Source organism: Synchiropus splendidus, chromosome 4 (genome assembly GCF_027744825.2).
Source record: "Synchiropus splendidus isolate RoL2022-P1 chromosome 4, RoL_Sspl_1.0, whole genome shotgun sequence".
NCBI classification, from domain to species: Eukaryota; Metazoa; Chordata; class Actinopteri; order Syngnathiformes; family Callionymidae; genus Synchiropus; species Synchiropus splendidus.
The window spans coordinates 25,069,832-25,096,983 of NC_071337.1; the positions used below are offsets into that span (position 1 = coordinate 25,069,832).

General features: G+C 42.0%; 1 protein-coding gene across 7 annotated transcripts in view; it reads right to left on the minus strand.

The window, feature by feature from the left end:
* Positions 1–27,152, minus strand: part of plxnb2a.1 (plexin b2a, tandem duplicate 1) — a 130,530-nt gene that overhangs the window by 16,562 nt on the left and 86,816 nt on the right. For 4 of the 7 annotated variants that reach the window (XM_053863936.1, XM_053863930.1, XM_053863933.1 and 1 more), the window contains 8 exons: positions 7,234–7,748; positions 6,671–6,997; positions 6,465–6,603; positions 5,433–5,578; positions 5,185–5,364; positions 4,589–4,723; positions 2,826–2,926; positions 2,594–2,720 (listed from right to left, as the gene is read on the minus strand). In XM_053863936.1, coding sequence (XP_053719911.1) covers positions 2,594–2,720; positions 2,826–2,926; positions 4,589–4,723; positions 5,185–5,364; positions 5,433–5,578; positions 6,465–6,603; positions 6,671–6,997; positions 7,234–7,746 — 1,668 coding nt within the window. In that variant the 5' untranslated portion in view covers positions 7,747–7,748. Of the gene's footprint in view, positions 1–2,593; positions 2,721–2,825; positions 2,927–4,588; positions 4,724–5,184; positions 5,365–5,432; positions 5,579–6,464; positions 6,604–6,670; positions 6,998–7,233; positions 7,749–17,101; positions 17,188–23,796; positions 23,882–27,152 lie in introns of those variants that run through there. The other 3 variants (XM_053863935.1, XM_053863932.1, XM_053863937.1) reach the window with 2 other exon arrangements.

Here is a 27,152-nt window from a genome sequence, read left to right on the forward strand (position 1 = left end):
CAATATTGCACTCAATAACCAGACGTCACCCCTATCGTACAATGGCCTAGTCGCATAACTGAGCCACCTGAAATAACAATAAACAATAACAATGTGGATGATTCAGTTCCTCTACTCGGCAGGAGCAGCTGCAACATAATTCCATCCAAAAGAGCAGACCAGCGTCACATTGGGGGTCAGATAGACTCATCCTCTAAGGAAGAGAGCGAGCAACAGGTCTGGGAGCAGCTGGACAGTAGGCGCTGCTACTCAGATTCTGAGTTTGATGTCCAGCTGCCTTAAGGGACCTCATTTTGACTCCATCCTTTAACATTCACCCTGAAAAGCGCAACTTGGAAGCAGCAGGTGAGCACAACCTGAGCGCAGATACACAGCCTGCAGCTATCAGACAGTTTCTCCACAGTCTGGAGGAGAACCGACTCCAGGATTCTGAAACATCGGGGCCTCTTTTTAATGGGAGGAAAACACGTTATAGTCAGCTGAAGTTGCACTACAAGTTTAGAAACAAACAAAAAGAAAAGAAAAAAACTTATTAGCTACTAGAATAAAGGATTTTTTTTCTCCAAAAACAAAATAATTCGACTGGGCTACGTAATTATTTCTTTTTTTTTTTTTTTTTTACATTGTTCTTCTTTGTATTAATCTTAAACAACACCACTGCCGAACACAGCTCAATCACCTCCCAGAAAATTATTTTACAATTAAATTGCCACTTTTAAATAACAGAAAAAAAAAATTATTTAAACAAAACCTCATGTCATGATTCCAGAAACAACTTGTCCTAATAACAATATTAGGATAACTAGACATTTTTCCACATTTAAGATAAAAAAGAAATAAAAAAAATCAATAAAAAATAGTAGATTTTATAGAACATCTAAATTTGTTTTTATGAATAATGTTTTGTTGCATTTTATATATTTTATGTTTATAATTAACCGTTTGTGGAATACTATAAAAAAAAATATATTTATTCTGTATTTATAGCGATATTTAAACAAACTATAATGAGACACATTTTCGTTAATTTCCTTAACAACAATTAGCAAATGAGATTCATATTTTCCATGGAGGAAACAAAAAAAAATTAAATTTCTTTTGTGTTTTCTTGACCATTATCCGAGCCACAGTCAGGTCATTAAACGCATTATAAACTTACCGACATGAGATGGACGAGCTGATTCAAAAACAACACAGGTCTGGCCTGCAGCACTGACCGCTTGAATTTCACCACTTGACATTTAATTAAAAACTCTCTGATCTGAGCTCCTTCTTGAACCTGAGAGATTACACCAGGCAACTTTAAAACCCGACTGTCTTAAAGGATTACATTCAGAAAGTACCCGCTGCAGAGGTGACACCGGTCCCAAACCCCCAGAAGAAGTTGCAGCACATTGATTTGACTCAAGAGAAGTTCTGCCGTTTATTCAGGTCCAAATAATCCAGAGTCCACACTCATTAACCACAACTTCAGATTTCTCAGCAGGATTGAGGTGATGTACTTCCACAGACAGCACGGGACACTTGAGTAAGTTGTGTAAGTGTAAGTCATTAAGGGTCCTCTCACACACACTGCTGCCTGTGGCCAAGATCAAACACATCACAAGGTTTCTTGTAGCATTGAATCTGTGAATCTTGCCGTTTTCACAAGTGACTGTGCTAAAATATTTCTTGTTTTCACAAAGACATTTTCAAGATCCCCTTTTGCAGTGGTGAATACCATTCCATTGGTCATTAATATGGAACATGCTTCACAAAAAAATGAAGGTGACCTTCAGCCCATCATACTTTACTTTCCAATTGACTCTATTTTACTCACTTTGTTGAACAGTTCATTCTATAATTCTGTTCTTCACTTGTATTTGACTTTTTCTCTCACATGAAACTCCATTTTCACCTAACTGAATTTCATTTTCCGATCATAGCCAGTGATGTGTATTGCTTCACCTCCATCTTCAACAGTCCCAGTCCCACATCATAGCAGACACGTATTAGTCACCCATAATTTGCTTCTCCTCTCTAGCGACTCTGGCCAGCCAGCTAAGCTAACAACTGAATAAGACCAGACAAATCAAGTGTTGAATCCATAAGCAGCAATTATCTTCACAGGGAATAAACAGTCGTCAGACTCTGCAGACCAAACAGGAATTCTTCATCTCTCTCCATCACAGCAGAACTGAAGGAGAGGAACAACTCAGTATTGGCAGAGAAGTAAAACTCAGCCCACGCCGTTCTTTGAGAACGCGCCAACAATGACAACAGGTGTTAATCACCGTCGGTGTGGTGGCTGAAGAAGGAGTGGTGCGAAGAGTGCTGAGTTAGGGAGTGAGGCCACACTTTTTATTTCACTCTCGGAGCTGAATCAGCTCTGGGAGCAAACGTCAGCACAAAGACTAATACACATCAGGCTCACATCCAAAAATTGTAAATAGTACAATTTCTTTGTGGCAATGTGGCCTCACTGCGAGGTTAAGAAGCAGCCGGGGAATACAGCTGACGGCTCGCGCAGCCGAGGAGCTTTGAGTGAAGCGGAGGAATCATCCCGGCCGACAGGATTAGGCTCCGGGGAGACGGAAATAAACCATAACTGTACCTGCTGGGTTTTCTTGCAGCTGAGGTTCGGCGGGTTGAAGTGGGTGATCTGGACACACTTCTGATTTGGAGACCACAGCCATGCGTTCTCTTCTGAGGACCTGCTGCACTCATGCTTCCTGCTGCACCTGGGAGGAGCTCAGCTTCAGTTCCTCCAGGCTCCGACAAGGTGATGCTTACAGGAACTTAAAAGTTCAAGACACTTCAGGAACAACATCGGCGTGGTGACTCACTTCCCCTCCAGGACACACCAGCCACAGTATGGATCCTTCATGGACACACAGGAGTGGCAGTCCGTTTTCGTGTGGCAGGCCTGGACCGGAACTTTGGTGATCTGAGGACAGACAGATGCTTTGACTTGGACTTCTTTAAAGAATTGTTAGCATACAGCGACAGGTGGAAACATGAACACCACTCAGATGTGTACCTTGAATTTCAGCAAAACATACAGCTTTTCTTATGATTAGTACATTAATAGTCAGCATTGCCATGGCAACAGTAACCGGTGAGAATGTTAAAAATATCTGTTGCAACAATGTTCAAGTAAATATATATCATTAAATAACACAAACAAATTACAGATTCAGATTACAATTGCTTTAAAAGGGTATAATTTCCCAAAAATGATTGTTACAATTACCCAGTTCTAATCTGCATTTGCTGTTCCTTATTACCGACAATATTATGGCATTAGAATTATGATGACCTAATATCAACATCAGTCGACAGCACCGACTGGTCTTCACATCTTCATATTTTATACACATTCTTTACACATCAAGTTACTTATCAATGCCATAAAAAAACAACCTAAATATGAAGTTAACAAAAAACATTGTACTTTTATTTAGCATTTCTTTCAGAATTATTGTCATCATTGATGTCTACTTTACCTTCATACCTTTCATACATGTGATTGATGCAATCTTTTGTTTCAGTCAAAAATAATAAATATATATATATATATATATATATATATATATATACACACACACTACACATCAACCAGATTGATACAAATATTTATTTTTGATGCTGCATTTCTTTAACTCATGTAGCCATTTTTAACTAACTGGAACAACACAGCAGAGTCATGTCATTTGCACTCGGCAGGTTTCTTAGCAGTGGTGATGCCTCGGGGCCACACAGTCAACCACACATCCCCAAACAGAAGTGAAATGGGATTTGAGAATACTTGGAAGATATTTCCCCGGCAGATCTCACACCTCTTCTGTTCATCAGACAAAAAGCAAGTTTCTCACTAAAGAGGCTGCATCAAAGGCACATACAGAGGCTAACCATGTCCACTAGTCACAAAGGCAGCCAAGGACTGTCGTATATTCTCCCCTCCACCAGTAAGTTCTGTTTGATGAGTTGGCATTAATTGCACAGTAGCTGTAAAGGCTAAATGAGTTGTGAGGATGAGTCTGTTCAACAGCCTCATTTGTCAAGTGATTCATTACAGTTGGAAGAGTTTGTCCTTTTGAATCCTCTCTTGTTTTACACATCATACCCTCGCGGCCGGGAGCCATTCTGGTTGATCCTGTTGTCGAAATAATTCTCCCTTTGACAAGAACGGCGAGGTCGCGCTAATAAATGTAAATGAGCAGATGGTCCGACTCGGGACTCGTCACTTGACTTGATCAAAGTGAACTCCGCTCTGAAGTGCATTCTAATTAATTCGTCGGTGAATCAATAACGTCGATTCCAGGCCGCCGCTGGGACGGAGAATGATGGCGACTGGAAGATGAAACGACAAGAGAGAAACGGATGGATGGGGGGATACAAAAAGAGATGCGGAGTGAGGATGAGTGATGAAATCGATGTGCGACTTCTGTGTGGTAATGTGGAGAGATGTATTGTTGTAGGTGAATGAATGAATAAATGATCAAATGAGACAGACAGAATAAATGAAGGGCTCATTAATCCAGAGTACGCGACCTTCCTTTTATACGGTCAGAGGAGAGATAGAACTGATAAAAGAGGAGATACTGACCTTCTTTTCAGTGGTGACATAGAGGTGCTGGAGCTTGGAGTCGAACAGCAGATTCTTGTTCACCTTCTCCACCAGGACGTCTCCTGACACGCGTCCGTAGACCTCCGGGTGAGCTGACAGATGGACCTTCAGCACCTGTGATGGGTCTCCAGTTAATATGGACCAAGACGCTCCAAGACAACAAGTGAAGTCCCTCACAAGCTCGAGGGACACCACATATTTTTAATGGATCATGGGAGCTTTAAACAACTACAGTTGGCTAAAAATTAATGCATTGCTCATTTAAAGGTCATGGAAAAAGCATGTTGATATCACGACCCGTTACACTTTATTGTTCAATAGACACGCTTTAGAAAACAGCAGAAAGAGGATACATGTGCCTTAAGGAGAAAAAAACAGTAATACATGTAGGTATAACTCATGTCTCTGTTGTATGTATTTATTCATTATATTTATTGATAATTTTCTTATCTTTATCTGTGTTTCCTAACACGACCACCCTATGTTGAAGAGAGGATGTGAAAAACGAATACTTAACTCAGGTTTAACCTCGGTTTAAATACTCTCAATTTCACTCTGATCATGTTTCCGCTTACCTCTCCAGTAGCAGTTCCAATGAAGGCCACGGCATGTTCCATCTCCACAGCCACGGCGACAGCAGTCATGTGACCTTTGCGAACCAACGAAGGCTTCGTCGATAAGGCAAAATCTGATTTACTTGCCAGCGGTGAAGGCAAAAACTCGGCGCCGCACTTATACATTAAGGCCATGTTGTTCTGATTTAAAAAAAAAAGGTTAGCAGGAGTGTACATATCTAAATGTGGAATCTGGAGCAACTGCCCACCTGGTTGTTGCCACTGCAGAGGTCCTCCGATTTGGAAGAGTAAGGCGAGTAGACGGCCGGCTTATTCTTGATGATCCCATTGAAGCTATAGCAGGCGCCAATGATTTCCAGAAGCTTCTGGTTTATTGTGCGGAGGGGATACATACCTGGAGTCACAAAGAAATGTCTTCAAAATTTGACAAACTAAAAATGAGAGCAGCGCTCGTGTGTACAGGAAAGTCATATGGATTATAAAGAAGGTTTCATGGATTAAAAGGAGTCGGATGACATTAAAAGGCTAAAAGTGTCAATGTGGGCATATGCAAATAAACAAAGGCTTCATATAAGCGCAGGTCTAAAGATCGCAAAACTGTCACTTCCAACCACCTTTCGGGTTATGGAGGCAGCAGCCAGAGCAAAGTCACCCAGGCTCCCACGCATCCTCCTTCAGCTCTTTTGAAGGACAGCCAAACAGCCCCTGGCCAACCAAGAGACATAGTATCTCTAAAATGGGGAGGAGGGTGGTCTGAACCAGGGCCTGATTATTATATTTACCAATAGAATGCCGACAAGCATGCCGTTCCTCAGGGAGGTGACAAGAAGGCGTCCTTAAGAGGTGCCTGCACCACCAGCTTCTCCATGAAGGTGTGGTATCAACCGGATGACTAAGCTCCTCACCTCATCTCAGCCAGTCAGGCCACTCCGTGGAGACATTTAACCCTTTTGCATCTGTTCTTTCAGTCACCAACCAAATCTCTCGGCCACAGAGGAGAGACCAAATGTAGATGACCCAAGTTCATTGAGAAGGGTGGAGTACCAAGCCCAACATGATCGATTCAGGATTTATTTTTCATTTTCTTATGATGAATTTGACAAAAACTTGTAATAATATTAACCATCCACTGTATCTTCACTCAGTCCAAACCACCTGGCCTCCCTAACTTTCTCCTCATGAGCTCTGATATACTCAGACATTTCCCTCAATAGGCACTCTCAATGCACACTTCATCATCATTTATGTGAATATTTTGGGGGGGGGGGATTGATACTCACACATTGCTGATGTAGACGGCTCCTCATCAGAAGTGAAGGTAACAAACAGAACCTTGTCTGTGGCAGAAACCGGACCATACTGATTGCTTCTGGTCATATCCTGAGCCAAAATGTGGCCAGGAGTTGATACATACGCCGCCTAAGCGATAATAAATGTTTGTAAGGTATAAAGATTTGACAAGAGCTTTCCCAGTGAATTATCTTACCTGAGCTTTATTGAACTTGTTGGACATGCTGCAGTTGAGCTGCAGCTCTGTGTAAGAGTAATAACCCTGATCGTCCTCGCACATCCTAGAGATGAAGGTGAAGTTCTTGTTGTCCTGAACACCGAGTGTCCGGGAGAACAGGAAGTAGACGAAGCCGCTGTCTTTGAAGGCGAAGCGGAAGTCGTGAAGGTATCGCAGGACGAAAGGATTGGCTTGCACCGCCGAGGCCTCGATGATGCTGTCGAAGACGATCCAGTCACCAAGGTCCTCCAGGATGCGGGTGGAGATCAGTTTGGTGCTGTCATGGCTGCCGTAACCTTTCCCCACCTGAAGGAAAGAAACATGAAAACACACTCAACAATTGGGGATATTAAGACGATAAGTAATAAGAAAACTCAGTTCTGACAAGAGGTTATTAAATTATTTGCAAGCAACAAAGCAAGCAAAAACTTCTTCAATACATCAGTGATGTACGCCTGACGGCTAACATAGCTACCACGCAACAGGTGGCTACTAGGCACTATTAGGTTCCACCATCCAAATGACACAGCATCCATCCTCACCAAGAAGGCAGTGTAGTTCACATTGTCTTTTTTGAAGTATGACATCACTCCCACAACGGACACCCCCTCCTCGGCGCTGGCCACGTAGGACTTCTCTCCTTTGGTGTCGCTGAAATAGATGAGCTGCTCCACATTGCTCAGGTTCCTCAGCGAGCAGATTCCCCTGAACACACTGCCACACACCACCAGCTGGTCTTTGGCTCCATGAACCAGCAGTAGTTTATTATGATTGTCCGTGTCCACCGCCTCCTCGCAGGCGTCCGTCACCGGCGGCGTGCACTGCCGGTTATCTCGTCTGGGACCCGTTTCGGTCCTCGATTCCTCCTGGAGATCGGGTTTGAGCTGGTAGAGTGCGTTGACGGCGCCGACGTAGAGGCGACCTGTGCGCGGATCTTGCACCACGTTGTTGATCAGAGTGTTGGAGAGGAACTCTGGATCTTTACTGTGGCAAAAGCTGAGGTACATCGTTACCAAGGCAACCAGGAGCTGACACGCCGACCACCGCACCATCATGTCTGGAGAAACAGACCAGAATTAACTTTAGATTAGGGGTGGGACTCTATTAAAAATATGTCAAATCAATATAAGGTTTTGCAGTTAATCACGATTAATCGCAATTAATCACATTTTAAAATTCAAGTTGAATCTGACAAGATGAAACCTGTGGTTGCTGTATAAAATGCTTCCATCCAGAAAGTTTAAAAATAAAAATTTCTGCCCATCAGGGCAATCGCTTTTAGGCAACGTCATCACATTTAGGTTATGACATCACATTGCATATTGCGGTCGGTGCACATAAAATGTTCCCTGGAAAGAATGTTTATACCAGATTAATGTTTTATTTTCATTGATATATTATGTTTGTCTGTAGCTAAATAATCGAAACTGCTGTCTCAAAGTCGTTGTTAGTTTTAGTGAAATATGACAAAAATGAAACACTATTCTATTTCAAATTATGCCAAACACAATGTGAATATTTTCTATGCCTTAAAAGAACAGGAGTGAAACTTTAAGTCACATTTGTTTCAAGCCAGACCAATTTAATAATAATAATACAAAAAAACATTCATAAAATCCAACTGTCCAGCTGAGGAGAACTATTTAATTGGGATGAATACATGCTTCTAAACATGAAAAGGATCCTCTGAAACAATACTGATACAAATGAAACGGATACAAATGCCATCACAGTGGAGCACGTGTCACAAATTCTTATAATCTTGTTATCAACAGAGGTTCTGCTTTTCCCACAAAGCAGCTGGATGAACTCAGCTGAACCTGGCTGGAGGTACATTCAACGCCCGTCCTTTAAACACAATGTGCCAATGGAGCCAGCGGCACAAACTCAAGGAGAAACAAGCGAACGCTCAGAGGGACGAAAACAATAATGAGGAGCTCCTCATTAAACTTGGAGCATCCTTCACTGGAGAAAACGAGGGTGACGCTGGAGGAGGTGGTGAGATCGGTTCGAACTAAAGAGAGTTGTTTGCCAGAAAAGATTAGGAACAAGAGAGAAGAAAGAGACAAGAGCAATTAGAGACTGCAGTTTAGACCTCCATTAGTGGGATGGGTGCATTTGCTTACAGCTGCAGCGTCACTATCAACGCAATTTTCCGCGCAAACATCATTGCAGGTGATGCAACCATCTGCATATGGTAAGTAAAAACACTGCAATTAGCTCATCAGCCGCCCCCCGGAACATTGCATCAGCTCATCTGGTTTCTGTCCAGTGCATTAAAGCCACTTCCTGTTCATTAGCTGGCGTTGAAAGCATTTCGTGATCGCGCATTTCACTGAACAATCACAGGTTTTATTGCCGCCGTCGGTCGGTCGATGGACCGCTGCTTCCCTTGTGTTTTTGCTCTCTGAAAATTGAATTCGCTTCAGCACACTTCATTGCAACAGGATTTATTAGTGAGAAAAGACCTATGTCGCTGCCCACCTGCTCGCCTGGATCAACCATTCACAGATATTAAGCGTCAGGTGGGCACGGACGCATTAGGCAGAGGACTGACCCGAAAAGCTCCTCAAGACAGGCAACATCATGTCTTCACCATTTGTTTAACTTAAGAGCTTACGTAAAATTCATATCTGGCCAAGCAAAACAAATTGATGGAATTTGACAGGGAGGCCATGGAGCTGAAGGAACCAAGCTTCTTTTGTCTGGGATGTGGAGCTTCCAGATCTGCTACCAGAGACTACATGGATGTGTCCATGAACCCGGGAGTCACAAATCCACAGCCAACATTTAAACGTCAATATGTTCCTGGTGGGTGTCTGACAAGATCTTGCTTGATCCTAAATTAATGTGGGATATTGTTCGTTTTTTCCCCCATGGTACGCAAAGACAAAGTAGTGAGAAGAAAGAAGATGAATATGAGACCTTGGACTTATTGAGAAGGTTGGGAAGGACATAGTTATGATAATAATATGATGAATGACTATGGTCAGGCTACCACTAGAGGGCTCTGCCATGCAGTTAATGGCAGTAGAGGTACTCCAGTGGGTGTTTTTTGAGTTATAGAGATCCATTTTGCAAGACAGGAAGTCCCTCTAACTCAAGACGCCACAGATACACCTGCAAATGAATCGCTCAAAGAGGTGACCAGGTTTAACGCCATCAACATTGCAAGCAGTAAGTACTCAAAAACTGCTTGGTGCAACAACAGTTCAATACATTTGTTTAGTTTTACTACATTACTTCAACGTCACAAAGATCTACAACATGGACAAAAGCCTCTATTGATGATGTACAGCGAAAGTGCAATAAAAAATGACAGGACAGAAAATAATTCAATCACAACTCTGAATGCTTTTTCTACAGATCAAGTCCTTGACATTGACACATTGTGAACTCCTGCTCCGCGTGAAGCTCACACGCCACTTGAGCTTATCCATTAGTTCTGAGTTATTTTTTTTCTGGCAGGTCAAACATGTGAAAGCGGCCCTTCACATCAAACTGCAGCCATGTCACAAGGCCGGCCTTCTCATTACATTTTAGATTTCTTCCTGCCCACACAACTTGATACAAAAAGCGTAAAAACGTCAGGTGAATATTCTCACACAGCCTGTTATGTGCATCTGCCACATCAAAGAAGAACCTTTTTTTGGGCTTCCACACAGCATCTATCCCGGTTTGCTGCCAGCAGTATTTCCTCTCCTGCCTCATTCCTCCCCCCCTTTCATCCTCCGGCTTTGCTTCTTTAAGCTTGAATGGTGTCAAGCAGGAATAAAGCGCGTGTCAAAGGTGTGCGCGTGTTTGTTTGTGCTCCATCCTCACCAGTTCAGGTGTTCACTTCTGCAGGGGTGAGAGAGCGGTTCGGGAGCACAGCTGTTTCAAGGCAGTTTAGGGAGGAGTTGTTTAGACAGAAGCACTTGAAAATCAAAAGTGGACGCAGCATCAAATAAAATCTATTCTGAACCCCAAAGGAGCCCTCAACATGTCGCCACAAATACAAATTCTCTATTAACGGTCCATGAATTATTTTAACTGCTCCCTCAGTCTTTTGAAGAGGAGGTGCGGTACTGTTCATGAAGTTAATAAAAGATGTGCAGTGACCGGGGCTTAAAATGAAAACGCAAGGTTAGCCACAGCCAGCAGTTAGAAAATCTACTCGTAATTAGCAGTAATGTTTTTGCGATCATGTTCGGAAGTTTAAATGTATAATCCTTGGTTCTCCAGAGAGCAGATAGGAATTAACAATACATATAGACGAGAAAGTAACTTGGTAAAAAAAATCCTGCATGCACACCGTGTCTTCAGAAAGCTGCTAAGAAGTACAAAACTGTGAAACAAAACCGAGGACTGTGAGCCGAGAAGCCAGCCAAGGGAATAAAACATGACTGATTCCCTCTTGGTTGAAGATTTTGGCTTTCTACTTCTCTTTGAAACTCACATTGTGTGTCTCCAGCAATGCCCAAAGGTCCCTCACCCACACAGTCTTTAAATCCAGTTCAAACAAGTCTCTTTTCTGGCACTCATGATCCACTTTAGAAATTCAATATATGGTTTTCTTATGAACCTGATTGTTCACATATCTGCTTGAACCCACTGGATACCTTTAAGCAATACCATGAATTAACTAAGATTCCGGTATTCCTGTTTCTAAAGCAGTTGGAATGACTTGCTAATTAGATTAAAGTGTTGCTTCAACCCCACTCTCGCTCATTCCAAGGGGGTTAAATCCCCCACCGCTTGAATCGCTCAAAAACTTCTTCAAATTTTCCTGCCAAAACCCAAACTGCACTGATGTCACACCTGCATTCATTAGTTCATTCAAATGTCTTTACGTCTTTTGAACCTTTGTGGTTTCATTACTGAAGGAAAATCACACTGAGAGTAACTGCACGGGGGAGACTAAAGCCCTGAGGTGAAATCTACAGCCCGCATTTGTAAATGTGGACTTTCAAAAGCTTTAGCTAAAATAAGTTAGTTGGTTTTGTAAAAGGTGTAACTCATTAAAAATACTCAAAGGAATTCTGCCTTTGCCCACACAAAGCAAAGCTACACAATTTATGTATTATAATAGAGGTCCGGCTGCAACGTCAACAAAGTCGTATACAACTGACTACTAAATCAGTGGCCAACTGTTTCATGAGTCAGGTAGTTGTGTTGTCATTATTCTCTAACTGTACTGGACCATCGTGACCAAAGGAAACATACCTTTCACATCACATTTAGAAATTCAAATTCAAATATAAAGTCTAAACATTTTATTGTAATAGGGTGGTAGTATTGGGGTTACATTGCTGTTCTTGAACAGTTGAGACAGCAACGCAACACAACACCTTCATGTACAACTCTATTTCAGGATGTAACCATCTGGGAGAGAACCACTTTCCATGGTCTATGGCAGTCACCACTTCACCTGGACAGTGGGAGGAAAAAATATGTACTTAAAATGTCCGTTTTGGGGAACTGAGTTGTTTTTCATTCTTTTCCACATCTGTGAGCTACAAACACATTGTTGCTGCAAAATTAGAATCAGGAAATTAACAACCTAATCGGATAAAATGTGACAATGATGGCGGGGAGTGCGTCTGTCGGAAACTTGTCGTGATTGTTACGTCACAAACAGTGTTCTTCCAGTTATATTTTGGCGTCCAAATGCGGGTGTGTGAGACGGCCAGTGAGATTAAGAGATTGAGACTCAGACGTTGCCGTAATGTTACAACTTTTTGGTAAGAACCTAGTCGAGGCAGGAAGCAGTTGCTTACAAGGCAAGTGACAATACACAGACAGCAGGAAACCTTGGAAATCTTAATCTTAAATGAATAAAGATGGTGAAGTAAAACAACAACATTTGCACACCGTTGCACAGAGAAACACCTGATTTAAAGTAATGCCCTTGTGCAACACAGCACTGAAGCTCGGAGGAAATTGGTCCAGCAACCTTCAATGTTCAATCAAATGTGGACATTATGGGGTTAAGTGCACACGAATCATTGTCAGATGTTTGTGGACTGTCAAAATAAAGAAACTGACCTGATAATAATGAATTGAAGTGAAGAGTAATTTTTAAAAGCAGGACAGAAGAAATTCAAATCTGGAGCAACATATGGAGCCGCACATGAGTGGGTGAACATTGTGCAAGAAAAAGTGCAACGCCAATGTGAGCCACATAACAATCCCTCACAGAGAAGAGTATAATCCGGGAAGCCAGTGCAACAATAAACAAATGGTACCATCCAACAACGTCGCTGCGTGAAAATGAATGAATGAACACAAGTGTCTTTCAGATAACACACTGAGAGGTCACACGGAACCCTGACACCATCACTAGTGAAGGCTCTGTGAGAAGCAGTACGAGCCTTTTTATGTGCGCACTTGTCTAGGGCAGAAATACTAAGACACATGACCCAAAAATCAAACAAGGTCAATCGGCGATGAGGCAAGTCTCGCACGACACGAATGTCAGTGAAAAGTTCCTTAGCTCTGCGGCTTTGCTCAGGAACTTGTTCAGTAATTTTCTTTTCCAAGCATTTGTGATATGTTGATGTGCTCTGCAATCCAGGGCCGACTCAGTATTGCCTCAAACGCACAATACAATGAGGAGGCAATAAAGCGCTCCGCTGATGGATTATCAAGCTAGTTTCAAGTCTTTGCTAATTAATTTTCCCTGGCCGGCCAAATGCAGCGAAATCCACGGCGGGGCGCTGGAAGTGGGAAATCAATCACCCTAAATGAATAAGATTTTACATCAAGGCAGGGAAAGTTTGGGTGGAAAACAGAGGCCGGGGAGTGAATTTGGGCAAGGAAAACATGATCCTATTTCATGGCGGTAAACTCAAGATTAATTCAGTGTTATGCAAATGTGATTCACTTCCTACGCATTGGAGAGGGCGATTAACAATCCTGCTACAACTTTCATTAACCTGACGACACGCACGCTGATGAAAGTGTGAGTCGGACCTGCATACAAACGCTGCTGTTTTAATTATCCTTCATACCTGAGCGCCATTTGTAGAACTTAGAGTGTCTTCGCTCTGATGCGCTGAAGAAACCGACGGCCGTCACTCATCTCATCACGCGTGCGACAACACTGAGTCCGACCTCTGGGGAACAACTGTCAGACTGGAACTCGCGTTTGCCGTTTAATGTTTTCAGACATCACCCTCTGACTTCTCTTTCACTGAGATCTTACTGGCCCTGATCTTGCCGATGTCTGTACATGAAAGATCAACTACAAACAAACAAATCTGGCAGGAAATGAGGCACAGGGATCTTAAGATGAATGTCAGTGTACTTCCTGGGAAAATATAAGTGCTCCCACGGGACTTGAGGAGGAGCCACACATACAAAACAAAGTGTTCTCTTTAAATTTGCAGAATAGCTCACGCCACAATCAAACCTTCAACAGTGAATAATCAGCTTGGGTTGGTGTTTCCACAGTTTTTCTTGGCTCGCCATGTTGTAAATTCTTGATTCAAAACTGAAGATACAAACATAGAGTCTTAATAAAAAGTCTGGAGTAGCGTCAGTGATCTCTGTTAAAGTCATATCAAATAACGACAAGAGCAGAGTGTGGAAGTGGAAATGGACCACGTCGCCTGTCTACGTTTTATTCTTTATTTTTTGAAATAATTCTCTCCAAATGTTTCAAACTTTCATGTCCATCATGAATTATGTTTCCGAAACACCTTTGATCTGCTGATATTCCTCGCAGAAACAGACCAACTTAGCAATGTACAGAGAGGATCTCTAAATTGGCCGTCTGCGTTTCAACAGCGAAAGATGTTTCGTTGCTGCCCGAAGAAATCGGCGAAGCCTTCGCTTCGAATCAGATTAAAGGATCGTGAGCTGGAAGCCTGATTACAGACCCAAAGACTGAGACAGACTCAGAGCCTTGCTTTCTTTTCTTTTTGTTCTTGGCATATTAAAACACAGATGTAACTCGGGCGGCCGTTGGAACCCAACACAATCATTAAAATCCAGACACTGCAATATTTCCCCCAAATCCCTGCAGAATTCGACCTGCTGGACGACTAACCTGCCTTGGCAAGAATTAGCCTGACTCAGATCAAAGGATTGTGAAATTTGCAAACGTGATGATGATCTTCGGATGTGCCCATTGAAGTCAGCATTGACATCAGGAAAAGCGACCCGTTTAGGGAGAGATGACGTGCAACAATTAAAAGTGTGAGATAATAAGTACAAAGATAATGTTGGACACTGAGGGAAGACTTTATGATGAAAGACAGGAGGATATGAGCAGCTGAAAATATGACATGCATTTTTAGACTTCTATCAAGGTGAACTCAGTTTGAACTTGGGATGTGAGATTAGAAAATCACGTTGGTACCAGTTATGAGTAAAACACATATTAGTATGTTAACAAGCTTTGCACAGCGATGAGCCCTAGCGGAAGGAAACCAGTAAGCACTTATTTTTAAACTTCATATCGTTTGGCTTTGACCGATTGTGGTTCCACTAGTAGCTCTCCTTATATTATATTCTGTCCTGAATGATTCTTCATTTTGTAAGAAGTCAGGAGGGCGACCCAAACAATACGAAAAGAGAAAAGAGGCAAAGTGTCATTACATCCCAAAATGTCCTCCGTAGCAGTGTTCCTCAAGGAGTCCTCCTCCTTGACTGACAAGAAAGTAATGCTGTCAATTGCGAGTCACACTCAGCGTAGAGTGTCAAAAGCCGAGGCTACCGGCCCCTATGGTTAAAGCGCTGGGGTGACCCTGGATTGATCAGTGGACCTTTAAAGATGTGGTATTACTGCTTTAAAAGTTAGACTTCCCACATTGAAGATTTATAATACGGTTAGTACAAATGTAATTGATTACTGCCAACTAAAAAGGACTAGTATATTTGCAGGGTTTCGGCCAGGAGACTTTGAAACAGTGGCATAAAGTTGCACAGTGACAGGAAATTCTATTCTAGAAGTGCTCTTTGATAACAACACCACACTTGTTCGGACGGAATTATACCCAACTATGATTCATCTCAAACACTCAAGATGAGACGATGGACGTCTAATGTGATGCGTGTGGCACAACTTTCCTTTTACAGAAGTTCTGGCACGGAGCCGATTGTTTCCCCTTGGGCATTAAACCACCCTGTATGCAAACGAATATAACGATGGGTCAACAAGGTCAGAAAACAACAGCACGCTTCATCTGTTTCACATTTTTCTGCACAACATGAATAATGTAAACACAAGCCATCTTCATCACAGCGCATTTCCAGTCTACGTGAGGCAGTAGTCATAATCATCCTCTCCTGACCCATTGGGAGGAGAAATGAGAGGAAGACAAGTTCAGCATGCAAATCAACTTCTTTTGGTCCAAAATACACACTAATCTTTGGGAATAAAATGCCCTCTTGGCTTTATGTGTGCGAAAGGTGCATTCATAAAAATAGCAGGTGCACTGACATGGATTATTCAAAGAAGGAGCTCAAGGAGAAAGGCATTTTCCTGGTGCAAGAGGGACTTAATCCAAGACTAAAAAACAGCTCGGTGTTTATGGCAAGAAAAGGAGTCTTTGGAATTTTCTGCGACAGGTTGGCAACTCATTTCTGATTTTCAGTAGTAATACAACAATAATACACTGCAGTAAAACACAATAGCATCTTTCTGAACACTTTTAAAGAACTGAAGAAGTTAGTAGGAAAACAGAACAATATTATGTAAACGCAAGAGTGTTTCATAGGTATCAGATGTCCTCTGGTGCACTGTTACGGAGTCTATGAAGCCTGACGGAAAAGGCAGTGTCTCGACTGAAGAACCAGAAGGGACCCACCCAAGGGCCTTGGATCAAAGCATCAAGTTATATTTCTGGTCATGAATTTTAAAAAGATCATATTGGAATTTAATGTGTTGAAACAAAATATCAGGTAAAAACATTAAATTTAAGTACGTGAATATTTGAAATTCAACCGAGTGACAAAAGGCTTCATTTAGCGCTTGAATCTATGATTTACGGTTTTGCAGGGATGGCGGAAATGGGCTACATAAGAACACCAGTAGTAGCGGTGTGAATTATGCAGCAGGAAATGAACCTCAGTGTGAAGCAGATGTTGCCGATGTTTAGTCCACTGGGTGCACAGCTGCTTGTGTCTGAGAGCAGCAGCACTTGGCAGAGGTGATGATGGAGCTTCACGGTGGCTAAAGCCCGAATCATTCAGCCATAACAGTGTCAGGCTGCTTTTATTACCGCATGCTTATCCATCCATACACCCTTCCTTATCAACACACACAACAGCCGGCCTCCTGAGATTGCAGCGGTCCTGCTGGGTGACCGTTTCACCAGACAGAACTCCGACAGGTCAACCACTGAGCCCATGTTCTCGAGCGAAAATTAATGGCTGACCACCTAAAAGAGCTGGATGTTGATTCAAGTGAGACGGAAATCAGACCTGTAGTCTCGCTCTTCTCAGGTTTGTGGTGCGTCACCTTGTCTTCCTGAGCGCTAATGAATGCATGAGCAACTGGTGCTTGATAGCAGAACATTACAAGCTTAAGATCAGTTCATAAAGGCGACCGCCACATAAAGCAGACGTGCATAAATGGAATACCATCTCTGCAGACATTCACAAAGCAACAGTATTTCCTGGATGTTGAAGGAAACATTTACAGACAAAGATCTACATGGAGCAAACTAAAATGTTAATTGGAGAAATAAAAAAATTATATATACCATGAAAGGACTATATAGTGTGGTCTGTGACAGAAGAGCAGCAGCCATAGTGAAAGGGAAGTGCTATAGGACAGTAGTGAGATCTGCAAAAAATATGGTTTAGAGAGACTAGCTCTGACGCAAAGACAAGAAGTTGTCTGAGTTGAAGATACTCAGGTTTTCATTTGAAATTATTACAGACAAGATTAGAGGATCAGGGGAGACCGAGGAAAAGGAGGCCAGACTCTCACGGTTCAGACACAAGGAGAGCGGAGACATGAGACATGCTGTAAAATGAGGTGGCAGATAAAAGAAGAGAAGAAAGACAACCAGTGAGATTGGTAGGTGTGATAAAAGAAAATGCCAGGGAGGATGGTCAAGAAAAATTCAGGTGAAGGAGGTTGACTTGCTGAGGAAAATGCCAAAAGACAGAAGAAATGAAAGGGAAAGTACTGTATTGGCGACCGACGTTTACTGTAATTGGGACCAATTTTGTGAAAAGTGCAAATTTATGTTGCGTCCAGCATTATAAATGACTGATTTTCAACAGTGTTCCATTTGTTTCATTTCCATCAGATTGTTTAATCTGTTGATTATACCAATATAAAACAGGAATTTTCATTTTATTTGATGGATTAATGTCCTTTTGTTTAGACACACCCAAAGCATCCAGTAATTACTGTCGGGAGAGCTGAAAAAACAAAACAAAAAGGTATTGTAGTGAAACATGACTGAGGCAGATTGAATGACGGCTGAGGAAAACAGCCAACTCTGTAGGAGGGATGGCCGAGAGCAAAAAAAGGAATACCTGTTCGGTGGGTTTCAGAAATCAATGCTACGTTCCAAACACAAGCCAGGAGGAATGGCTGGTGCCATTAAAGGAAGCAGTGTGGAGATGCTTCATTTGCGGCGTGAGGAAAATGCTGAAGTGATTCAACTCAAAAGCTCCACATAATAAAGTGCGGCCTGTACTGTACATCAAAGCCGCCAAACTTATTTCGTTTGTGTGCAAGCACAAAAGTGGATCAGCGGAGTCAGAAGAGACGACGCGATGGCAACAACAAAGATTCCCTGAAATATCAGCGAGCATTTATGAGCAACGGCGAGATAAAAGCAGAATAAACGATGTGTCAGAGACAGAGGGGCTTGTGCCAAGTAACTGAACAGCAGAAAGCATTCTGGGATACGCCTGCACCCAAGACCTTACAAAATAGCTTGGAAGTGAAACTCATTTCACCGCAGAAATAGTGACCCATGAGTAATGGCTTCATATGAAGTTCCTTAAAGGCAGTGCCATTAAAGCCTCCAATTATCCTTGGAGTCTTTTCCAAAGAAGCCAGAGGAGTAAACAAATCGCATGAGAAACTGTAGCGTCACACTTTGTCTCTTGCTCCACTGTCCCATCACTAAGGCAAAGTATTCCACTTGATGTAAGAATCGAGTCAAGTCCAGCTGATTAGCTTTCCAAGTTTGGTTCGGAGAGGACCGCTGGGAATGAAATCTTTTAGACTTTCAACCCCTTAACCCACCAGAACGCCCTCAGATTGTTTCCATTAATCATCAGCCAGGACAGCAAACATATTCCCTCGATGACTGATGATATTCAATAGACTCAAGGACAGTTATTTCTGAGTGTGACTTTGAAGCAGCTGATGGGGTTAAAGGACACGAATTGAGGATCTTGGCTAAAAATAAACTGCATATGTCGACCAAAAATCGGAATCGACTAGACCCACTAGGTGATAGTCTCCTACCACTAGATGGCAAGACCCAGCAGTTATAGCATCTGAGATTATGACTCCAAAAGGTTCATCCCAGATTAAGAGAAAAATTGAGTGTCGACTGACTATGTTTGTGTTTGAAGGAGGATAGAGAGGTGTGTCACTTGTGTTACAAGGAGAGACATTTTACTTTTTATTAGTCCGACATTGAAGCATTTGGATACCAAGAACATTTGGAGGACAAAGAAGGTGTTCAGGTACAAAAGAAAACCAATTGCACAAGCTTTGCGAAAACATTCACGACCATATCCAAAGCTAGCTGAATGCACAAATCCAGTTATGAAAGACTGTCTAAACTGTTTGTTCACACGAACCAACTTCATACTGAGAAAGCAATAATCCACTTAAGCGTTGTGGAAATGGTCAACACACACCTGTGAGAACTCACTGTTGAGCTGAGGAAGTGGAGAGGATTACAGGGAATTAAAATTCAAGCACCTGCAGGACCTGTCTCACATCTGTGCACGTGTTGTCACCGTGACATTCGGCTATTTATCTGGTTAATATGTCTACTTCTTATCTTGGTAAGAAAGACATGGTGCACGAAGTAGCAGAAGTTGTTATTAAATAACACAGCTCTGGGAAAAACTTGAACACAAAGCTAAGTAAATGACACTTGTTCAATGTGCAATACCCGTCTCTCGGGTGCAATAACATATTTGAATCTAGTTTAATTTAAACTTTTTATTATTTTTTTAATTTTTTAGGTTATTAGTATTATTATTATTTTTTATTCTCTGTGTGATGCTCTTCCTGACTGCATGTCCTTTCTTGCCTCTATTGCTGCTGAAAATGTAAATGTCCTGGAGGGAGTCATCCCAAAGCGATTAATAAAGTCTAGTCTAAGTCTAAGTCTAAGTCTAAGTCTAAATGCTCCATTCCTGCGATCACGTGTTGGAGAGCGGTGATGTCCCCTGTGAGAGTAGCAGTGAGTGAAGACAATGGTCCACTCAGCAGAGCATCATTATGTGGTCCTAAAGTGTCGCCCTGCAGTTATTAGACCGTCCCACTAATTAGAAAGGGCTGCTGTGAAGTCTGATAATACAGAGAAGACACCAATTATAGAGAAATTCGTCTGCGGCGCTGCAGGTAGCACTTAGCTATAATGTAGCTACGGCTCTGTATGTGAGTGTGAGTGTGCCTGTGTGTGTGTGTGTTGTCCAGACTGAGCTATCTGACTGGGCAGATTGTGATTTTTAGCTGAGCAGCGCTAATCTCCTGTTACAATATGGAGCGGTGATTAGACCCAGACACTGTGGGAACCACAGAGTGGCGCTTTGAGAATACGGAACGACGAGGTGAAAACAGTTTAGGGGGAGAGAAAGGAGAGTGTGAGGCTCAGTTTGTGCAAGTCAAAGTCGAGGGGACGTGTGACTGAATCCCACACTGCGGCTGATATTGCTTGCTCAAGTCTGAGGGGCCCCTGTGCACCCCAAAACACTCTGACATTAATAAGAAGTGGTAGATGTGAAGTGCCTCAGAAGGACGTCATGCCAACGATCCACCTCCAGGTTTGACATTCATCATGTTTGGAGACGGGAGCACAAGACATATCTGGACTTACCATAAATAAGATCACCTACAATGTATGTTGATATCACCACCCATTGTGCCATGCTGCTAGACAGGCTGCTTCCAGGAAAACATCGATTATTAATGTCAACAATTAATGAGGAAACTTGTTGCGAGCAGATGGATGGATTCCATTTTTACACAAGAGAAGGTGAATGCTAAAATTAGCCTTTAGTAATAGAAATGGAGAGGGAATACTGTGAAGAGTTTTATTCCCTGTGGAAAGGCCTTCATATCACCATATACATTGTTCTACCTGCAACTTGGACTGGAGGTAGAATTTCGGCCCCGTGCATGACTGCATTTGACACCGCAAGAGGGGAGGATTGCATCACTGCTTCTCACAGATGTTATCATACTTTTGGCTTTCTGGATCTGGCTGTGCTGGATTATGAAATAGCCAGGATGATGTCCCTCAAGGGCGCCATAAAACCATTCTATTGTTGCCTGTTTACTTCTGTGTTCATGTGTTTAACCGGTTTAAGACTTTCTACATTCAAACGGGGATCAACCAAACTTTGGTCCACATACAATAACAACAGAAGTTTAAAAAAATGCCCCCACTCATTTCCCCTCAGACCCCCATGTCTTGTAATCTCATTTGCTTCACACTGCGGGCTTGTCGCCAGTAACGCTGAGGTATTTAGCTGTGGGAGAGCAGGAAAACGCTGCTGACACACACGCACACATACACGCTGATAAGGAGGCAAACATTAGCAGCTGGAGAGTAACTTCGACACTGAAAACTTCAAGGCAGCTTCAAGTATAGAAGTACTAAAATACTAAACAGGTCATAACTAAATGCATGCTTTCAATGTAGATCTTCTTCTTTTTTCCCTGCCAAAATGCCTTCGTTATCTCACTAGCTTGTGTGTACTACAAACAAACACACAGTGGTGTATTTTTGTCAAAAGAGGGACTGCAGAGGCGAGAGCAGGTCATTACAGTCACACTGTGAACTGTGTGGGCGTGTTTGTCGACAGCACGTGTGGTAACAAGTAAGAAAAAAGAGTGATTGTTTTCATTAATAGGATAAAAACGGCAGCGAAACTGAAGAGGCATTTTTAAAATTGCATCCAAATAGTTTTGATTAAAACAAACTATTCATGTGTCCTTCAAAATACACTTTGAATTTTACTATATATACTTGATCCAAACGTGGCGGTATTTGCATGAGCTAATGCAGATCAGGTACTCGGTGTAAACATTGACCAAAATGACTACATCAAAAACGTGGGGTTTTAACACTCAGTGGTGAGGCTGAAAAGCGAGGACAGTAAGTATCTTTTTTGAAAATGAGAGGTGGATGAGAAGGAGTAGAAGAGGAGGGGGGTATTCAACAGTTGTTTTTGAACACTAGCACTTGGGGACAAAACCGACAAGGGGGTGCCGACATGAAACGCAGGAGCGACGTAAGGAAGGCGACAATTGACCGTGAGGGAAGAGGCAGTGGAGCTGTGGACACAGCAAGAGGCAGAAAAACATACTTCATCAAATATGAATTAAATATGAAGCAACATGGGATTTTGTCGAGAGTCTGCAAGGTTAGTGATAGAGCTGCAGAGAATGACAAACGCCAGATGGCAGAGCGTGGAATGCTGGCAGCCAAGTGAGGAGAAGAAGTCAGTGAACTTCTCACAACAATAGCAGACTGAGTCGCGACCAGAGGAATTCTTAGTCACTGGCAATCCCACTTTATGTGTCTGAATATTCGTCCTAACTAAATGACCACCAGATTTTTCCAAGGGTGTAAGTAGAAAATGGAAATTCCCAACCCCTTTAATGACTCAAATAAGCTAATAAATAAATATCTTCAGGTTTTTATTTTTATCTTTTGAACAGCACGTTTAAAATGCAGCCAAAAATTTCAATATCAATCACAAAAGGTTGAAGAAGTTAAATATCATCGGACAGTCACACACAGGTAAAAGCTATTGGAGGTTGCAGCTGTAAAAAAGGCTACCAAAGAATCAGACAAAATTGCAAAATGTTTATGTGTATACGGAGTTTATGCAATTGATTTCATGTCACAATGGACTGAAAAATCAATAATGGTTAGACTGATAAAAGACTATTTATCACAGTTTTGATGCAGCTGAACTCTGACGTCTCGGTTCCAAAGGAATTGGATTGTTCCCTGTGATAGGCTTTAATGAGAAAATGAGCACAGAGGATTCTGTTTAAATGGCAGGAGTTGAACTTTCACTATTAAATACATTTCAGTATGACGCCACGGGGTCTTTTAATATAACGCTTCCCCTTCATTTCTCCTGGACGACTTGGCAGATGATAACAGCTGGATATTACTTTCCTGCTGAGGATTTCATATATTATACCATTACTGTGCCATGTTATCTGCAGATTGTCTCCAATACGGAATCTCTCCTCCACTAAGCGCTCACACACTACCTTTTAAACAACTATATCAGACACCTTCAAAGGTGACATTCCACAGCTCTCAGTTAGAGAAAGCACATGGGAATTCTATAGCTCCCCATTTGATGGAATTTGGGTTAAATACCTCACTAAATACTACTTACAATATACCATTCTGATTTGCATGAATCCTCATTGGTAAGGAAAGGAAATCAGTAAAGCTGAACTACTCAATGGTGCCAACGATTTTAGACAAAATTACTGACCTACATTTATTGTATTAATATCATTTCCGATGTGCCCAATGACAGCAGGTAAATAGGTATCTACAACACAGACAGGAGGCCTGTGGAGAAGAACTCCCACCACAACAATACAAATTAATAGTAGAAATCTTCGGTAGTAGAAATCGGGTTGACTACAGTAAACACTATGGCTGTCCTTCGTAGTTTTATTAGCAAGAGTGTACACACACCCGAGCTCATTTCTGCAACAAACTTGGGACTGTCACATGCGGTTGGCTGGCATCGGTATTGAGACATCCCTAATGACGTTTTTTTGAAGCCAGAGATGGTCACCAAGAGCGCAGCAGTGCAACTTCATAGAAATCTTTTAAGACATTCATAACACCGCCAAAAATCAAATCACTTTTCAGTCACCCCGTTTCCAAACAAGCCTAGACGTTTTAATAGAAAATAGTAGTTACCTGAATGTAACTTTCTATGAATACGAGTGAAGCCCTCCAACAGGCTTTGCTATTGGCTCATCCACACCGACGCTCTGCCTCGCATCTGAGAATGAGAATGACAATATGATTGACTCTCCCCGCCCAAGTAGGCTCCACACCTCTCCCAATGAAACCCTTGTTCCAAGCTTCAGGTCCAGAAGGTGTGAACTAGGGATGGGCGATAACTTATCGTACACGATATACCAATTCGATAAACACGTGGCTCACTCAGTGCAATGGACTTACACACGTTAACACGACGAGACCGTGACGGCACGCTGCGCTCTCCAGCTCTGCACCTGCAGTCGTCTGCCTTGGTTCACATCAACACATGCAGGTCTCCTGCTGTACTGGCGCCTCTGCGAAACGGCGTGGTGAAAATATGGATATGGATATTGGACGGACCTCCACTCCAGTAATGGCGCCGGTCTCTTACGCGTCCCCAGTAGGGTGCACTGAATGCGGACACATTCTCTCAGGGAGCGCTAATGCGCCGACCCGGCATCAGTTAGGGACCATCAACAAATTCTAAAATGGTTAAAGCATTCGTGAAATCTTCAATGAGGCAATGAAAAACAACCATTTTAGGAGAGGGAATTGTGAAAGGGTTGAAGACTGTTTGTCTAATGATTTGGAGAATAGAATATGACTAAATGATCATTTATTCAAATTATTCCTAATACTTCTTCAACAGCATCGAGGAAATGTGTCCAGACTGGTCCATCATAAGTAAACTTTTAAGATACATGAGATACAGCAGACAGACGGCTCAGTTTAAATAAAGCTAGCAGAGCAGTCTGTCAGACACCAGCGGCGTCTACCAGAGACGTGAAACGTTGAATTTCTCATCTCTACACTTAAGTATTATAATTAAACATAAACAATGATGTTGGAGCGAAACGATGAGTTTCATCATAAAACACTTTCAAGAAAGACTGTGGTGTGTCCAACACATGGAATAGACTGAAAATGTATTTATCATGATAATTATCGTCATTGCCGAAATTACAACATCTATCGCTTTTTTGTCCATATCGCCCATCCCTAGGGTGAACCAATAGCAAGTAAGGATAAGTTAACTCCAAGCATGGACCTCACCCGAAGAACCAGCTGGGCCAAATAAAGTCAATTACTAGAATAACATGACCTGCTTCAATGAGGTCTCTGCACTACAGGAGCCACAGACCTTAAGATAAGCTCAGGCAAATGTAGAAGCCGTCCAGGACATGGCTTCACATACGTCCAATACATATTTACAATAAAAACATTCGTCTTTCTTTGCCCTCATACAAACATTACATTTCTGTATCTTATTTAGTGCCACACTTCTTAAGATTACAACACAACACTCTGAACATACAGTAAGCAGCATTAGCAGGTTGACTGGCAGGTGGAAGGCTCTCATGAACCAAACTGTCTCCAGGGAACAGAGACGGCGGATAAAAATTGATTCCTCTTGACAGACAGAACTGAAAGGACAGATGAAACGATGCAGTTTTTTTTAATAATAAATATGAGATGCAGCTTAACCATAATACTCAGATCAGTTTATGATGGCAGACAAAGAGCTTCTTCCTCTCAAACATTTCTAACTGCTACTTCAGCCAACCAGTCAATAACTAAATACAAAGGAGACACAGTTCAAGAAAGCTTGTATTCCAACCTCCTGGTTTGACCACTCTCTTCTCCAACCCTATCTGCTGCTTTTACTTCCATCATCCCTCCTGCCAACACTTATATTCTGTGCTTCTCTGATAACACTTCTTTTCTTTTACACCTGAGTGGTTTGAACCCACAGTCTCACTCTTCTTCTGTTCTGTCGTTTTGAAGGCTTTAATCTACAGAAGAACAGAGGAATGTTTTCGTATTGATAGACACCATGCAAGAAACATTTATGTAATGAAAAGGGACATTTGCATTTGTCCAGCTAAATCATCAGTTGCGTTGATGTGGAGCAAAACTGTCAGCCATGAATTAATACATCAAAGAATTGGAATTGCAAGTACATCATGTTACCGTAGGATACAGATATGTAGTAGAAAAATCCTTCTCACACAAGGCTATTCTATCCTCGCTAGAGCTAAACACAGTCTTTTCCTCAAGAAAATGACTATGAAACTCTTGAATTGGGCAGTGACTGTCTGTCCCAGATAATGGGACCAAGTCAAAATGATCTGATTCACACAGAATAAAACAGGTTGTTTCATCATCAGATTAGACTTCATTAAAGCACAGAAGGGTATAATTATTTTCTGAATGATCTGGATTTACAGATATGTAATGTGAGGGAGGAGAGCAACGGTCCTCCACTCCAGCCTGGCAGACATAAGAACACACAGGCCATATGGATGTATGCTAGCACACACCAAATCCCCATCAGGAGAGCAGACAGAGAAGGTAACCCCATCTTTGACTCCTTATTCTCCTATTTTCACATTTATTCTCCATCATTTCATTTCTCGCTTTTCGGCTTGACACATGTACTATGGTCTGGTTGGAACTCTGGCTTTAACAACCAGTGACCCAATAAATCACACAGAATGATTTAGAAGATGGAGCAAGAGAGAGAACGCGCTGGTGAGTGAACACACAATGATGAAAATATAGTTACGGTAATACGTTTCGGGCAATTGCAAGCCTTTCTCTAACACCATCTAAATCCAGCAGTACATATAAAAGATATAAAGATTACTATAATGGCACATATCACTTGATTTATCATCTGGCTTCAATGATCCTTTGTCCTCACAAGGAGTCAGACAACTCATGAGTCTTTTTACCGGTGACTGGCACTAGCGATTTATTGTCAGTAGGGCTGGACAAAATTTCCTGTCTCAATAGTCATGCCAGATATTTGGATATAGATACAATACAACAATATGACGAAAACGTTTTTTTCAGAAAAATAAAAAAAACTATAAAAAGGATGTACGAAGTCAGATATCTGGCGTTGGCAGATGGTTTCATGGTCGTAGCTGTACAATAAAGTGCAAGAACAAAACCTACGTCTGCTGCGACCCTAGCTTTCCCCCACTCACCAGCAGTGCTGGGGGAATTGATATGGTCGATTCAGTAATATTGAACGTCTTGATGCAGATACGATAATGACATATTAATTTTGTGGTATTCAAACCCTGAAAATAAAATAAAATGCATCACTTCAAAATCATGGAAAAAGATGTTGACGTTGTTGGAACTATGCACACTTAAATATTAAATAAATTGTTAATATTCTATTAAATATTAACAGTGTTTAATCTCTAGAGTACTGCTCAGGAACCTTTGACGCACATGTCAGCGTCAATCCAAAATAGGCATTATGGGGAGCCCAAGTC